The sequence below is a fragment of the Colobus angolensis genome, unplaced genomic scaffold (genome assembly GCF_000951035.1).
Source record: "Colobus angolensis palliatus isolate OR3802 unplaced genomic scaffold, Cang.pa_1.0 Scaffold239, whole genome shotgun sequence".
NCBI classification, from domain to species: Eukaryota; Metazoa; Chordata; class Mammalia; order Primates; family Cercopithecidae; genus Colobus; species Colobus angolensis.
The window spans coordinates 817,997-822,193 of NW_012115588.1; the positions used below are offsets into that span (position 1 = coordinate 817,997).

Sequence of the window (4,197 nt, forward strand, 5' to 3'; positions counted from 1 at the left end):
AAAAAAAAAAAAAAAAGAAAATATTACATCAGCCAGGTGCAGTGGCTCACACCTGCATTCCCAACACTCTGAAAGGCCGAGGCGAGTGGATCACTTGAGGTCAGGCCAACATGGTGAAACCTTGTCTCTACTAAAAATTCAAAAACTTAGGCGTGGTGGCGTGTGCTGTACCTGGGAGGCTGAGGCAAGAGGATCACTTGAACCCCAGAGGTGGAGGCTGCAGTGAGCTGAGATCGTGCCACTGAATGCTAGCCTGGGCTGTGACAGAGCGAGACCCCATCTCAAAATAATAAAATATTATGTCAAAAATGTACTTAATACACCTAACCTGCCAAACATCATAGCTGAGCCTAGCCTACCTTAAAAGTGCCGACAGGCCAGGCACGGTGGCTCACGCCTGTAATTCCAGCACTTTGGGAGGCCGAGGTGGGTGGATCACCATTAAGTCAGGAGTTCAAGACCAGCTTGGCAACATGGTGAAACCCCATCTCTACTAAAACTACAAAAAAATACCGGGGTGAGGTGGCGAGTGTCTGTAGTCCCAGCTACTCAGGAGGCTGAGCAGGAGACTTGCTTGAACCTGGGAGGTGGAGGTTGCAGTGAGCCGAGATTGCGCCACTCCACTCCACTCCAGCCTGGGTGACAGAGTGAGACTCCATCTCAAAAAAAAAAAAAAAAAAAAAAAAATGTGGGGTATGAGGCCCTGGAAACCAGCTTCTAGGTCAAGTCTAAAGCAACTAGTTCAGGGACAAATTTCAGAAGCGCTGACCTAGAACCTGGCAGTGAGCCTCCAGGGAGGAAGAGAGCACAGGGCAGTGGGGAGCAGGGTCGTCACAGATGGTGGGCCTAGGGACATCCCCCTCCATCCTGGTACCATGTCGGGGTCATTCCAGTGCCCAGGGCCGGCCACCGGCTGCAGTACGTCCTGATGCTTCACGAACCAATTCAGGATGGAGAGCACGCTCTGCCAGGAGTCCTGGATGTCATCATAGTTACGCCAGAGGTTGCAGATGTCCGCCAGCAGACTGTAGTTCACCTGGATGTCGAGGGGAAGTCCAGCACCAGAATCACATGCTGCAGCCCAGAGCCCCACACAGGAGTTGGGCAGGCTCAGCAGGAGACACAGAGAGTGGGAAAGGGGGAAGAGAACAGGACCCACCGGCTTGCTCAGGATGAGGAGGGCCTCAGAGGGTGGCCCTGCTCTGGGGCTACCGGGGTCTCCCCTCTGTGCATGCTGGTGCCAGGAGCCTACCCTGCCCTCTCATGCCAGCTTGGGTCAAGCCCAGGGTGTGGGCCCAGGCTGGTGCACCCACAAACAACCCTCCCTGACACCCACCCACTGCCATGTTCTCTCGTGAGAAACCGCTGTCTGCTGTCTTCTCAGCTCCACAGGCCTGAGCCCACCCTTTTTGGTGTCAGACATGCTGAGGGACCCCTCATGAGCCCACAGGCCACTCTGAGGCTCGGCCCCACCTGCCTGGCCTCCCCAGCCTTCTGGGTCTCCTTGCCCAATGGGCACCTCCTGGGATCCTGGGCGCTGTGTGCCAGCACAGATGGCTCTCCTGCCTCTGATCTCAACTCCTTCAGCCCACCTCACAAGGGCCTCTTCTCTAAGGCCTGCCCCTCCCTCCAACACACACACCTCTCTGGGCTGGCTGAGCCCACCCGCTCTTTTGGGGTACGTACGTAGGTCTCCAGACACCTACAAATCACCATATAGGCACCTGTGGTGAGAGCAGCCCTGGCTCTGGAAGGCCCCATCTCTGAAGCCTGGCACTCAGGAGGCAAGGAGGCCTGGGTGTGGGAAGCGCCATCAGGCAGGGCGCAGAATGGCTTACCGTTGGGGGGAGGCCACCTTCGTAGGCTGGCCAGCTGCAGGAGAAGGCGATGGGGCGGCCTGTGGCATTCAGGGCAGCAGCCATCTTGGGGTACCCTAGAGAAAGCCCAATCTGTTTCAGTCCTGAGGAGGGGCAGGAGGCAGTCTGGGGCCTTAGCCCAGACCTTTTCCCAACAGATGTGAAGAAACAAGCTCCAAAGAGTAGGTGCCTTCCCACATACCCAGAGCCTCAGATGATTCTGGGGTGGGCTATGCTGCCACCCATATTTAGGGAGCCTGGGAGCCACAATCCCCCTAACCCCTGAGTGGGGGGAATTGGGAAGTTCAGCCAAGAGGGCGCTGGGTGGGTCTCCATGGCCACCCTCCCCGTCTGCCTGTGTGCCCCAGCCAGCTGCGTAACTTACCTTGGGCCCGCTCCTCGGCAGTGGAGAAGCAGCCATCCAGCTTGAGCATGTCTACCTTCCACTCGGCGAAGGTCTGAGCATCCTGGACCACCTTGTCCAGTGTGGTGCCTGGGTAACCCATGCAGGTGAAGTTGCCCATGTCGGCGTAGATGCCCAACTTCAGGCCCAGGGAGTGAACCTGAGGGGGTTTGAGGACACAGTGGGCTCAAGCAGGACCCTCAGAGAGCCTCCTCAAGGCACAACTGACCCAGTTCCATGAAACCTCCAGTGGCTCCCACTGACCAAAGGAGGTGGTCCCAGCATGCTGGCCCGGCCTCTGCCCACGATGGCCCACCTCTTCCCCCAACACACACCTCCCAGCAGCTGTTTCTTGCCCCTAGGCTTTTGCTCCTGCCATCCTCTCCGCCTCCAATGCCATCTCTCTGGGCTCAGCTCAAGAACTGCCTCCTCCACCAGGGAACCTTCCTGGAATCCCAGACTGCGTGAGATGCCCTTTCTGGCTCTCACCACAGTGGGCCCAAAGTTGGTGTTCATTTGTCTGTTTACCCTGCTAGACTGTGAGATCTCAATCATGTAAATGAGCCCTGAGCAAGGTAGGGTGAAAGGAGTGGTCTAGCCCTGAGCCAAGGGCAGGGCAGGGGTGAGGCTCACATAGTCAGCCAGGAAGGGAATGCCATGAGGGAAGCGCTTGGGATCTGGCATCAGGCGGCCACTGGCATCGCGCCCACCGATCCAGCAGTCATCAATGTTGAGGTATGTGTAGCCCATGTCCCGCCATCCATCTTGTGCCATCCGGTCAGCCATCTCCATGAAGAGCCTTTCACTAGTGAGGGGCGGAGGGATGGGGTAGCTCAGGGACCGAGCCCGGCCCTCAGCCACACCCTGCCTCAGCTCTGATTGAATCTGTGCTATAAAAACCATGACCTTGCTGAGTCCTAAGCCAGGTATCAGTGTAAATGACCACCAGGGATTGTGCCATGAGCCATAAGCTGGCTTGAAAGGAGTGGCTGGCCCCAGGCCAAAAGGCAGGACTTGGTCAGGGGAAATACGGGGGCCTGGCCTGACCTTCTAACAGTTATCTCAGGGGCTGGGTTCATGTAAGGTCTCTGCCTCGTGACCAGGTTGGGGCCTGACAGTCCCTACAGAGGCCCCAGGCAGGTCACGGGGCTAGGTGTCAGACAGTCCGAGTGACTTCTGGCTGCAGTCTCTGGGATGAAGAACTCTGACCTTGCCCTCTTTTCTACTGGACCCTCCACTTCCTGCCCCCAACTCTGCAGGGCCCTGGGCAAGGCTCATCAGGTGGGTGTGGACCTTACTCACCTGATGCAGTTCTTTGGGTCCTCATCACAGTTAATGTTGCAGCGGAAGCGTTCCCAGGCCAGCCAGCCCATGGGTGGTGTCTGCAGGAGCCCATTGTCCAGCATCAGCACCTGGGCCACATGCCCCAGCAAGAGCACTAGGGGGCAAGGGAGGAGGGGATGGTGACTGTCTAGCCCTCATCCCATCCCATCTGTATGTTGCTCAGCCCTACAGAGGCTGTCTGCCTATATATAAGGGAAACTAGACTTCTGGGTTTAGGGTAGAATTGGCTCTTCCTGCAATGGCTGGTTCTTGCAAAGCAGTAAGCGGGAGGATGGTGCCTGGGCCAGGCAGTGGCTTGAGATCTGGCCGTCACCACAGCAGTGCTTGAATTAGCAAAACTAACACCTGAAGTTATGTCCTTCCCATAACCCCCGTCAGCTCCTCCCATCCCATATACAGAACTTAACAGTACATATGCTCCTAGGCCTACCATGGAACTACGTTCTCGTAAATCCAGTGTAAGTTGAAAATATTACATCAGGCCGGGCGCGGTGGCTCAAGCCTGTAATCCCAGCACTTTGGGAGGCCAAGATGGGCGGATCACGAGGTCAGGAGATCCAGACCATCCTGGCTAACACGGTGAAACCCCGTCTC

The 4,197-nt window shown here is 56.9% G+C and overlaps 1 protein-coding gene across 1 annotated transcript in view; it reads right to left on the minus strand.

The window, feature by feature from the left end:
- Positions 1-4,197, minus strand: part of NAGA (N-acetylgalactosaminidase, alpha-) — an 11,773-nt gene that overhangs the window by 5,183 nt on the left and 2,393 nt on the right. Inside the window, exons 3-7 of the mRNA XM_011945107.1 lie at positions 3,562-3,697; positions 2,893-3,064; positions 2,242-2,419; positions 1,839-1,933; positions 875-1,036 (exon numbers count right to left, since the gene is read on the minus strand). Of these exons, the coding sequence (XP_011800497.1) occupies positions 875-1,036; positions 1,839-1,933; positions 2,242-2,419; positions 2,893-3,064; positions 3,562-3,697 (743 nt within the window). The remainder of the gene's footprint in view (positions 1-874; positions 1,037-1,838; positions 1,934-2,241; positions 2,420-2,892; positions 3,065-3,561; positions 3,698-4,197) is intronic.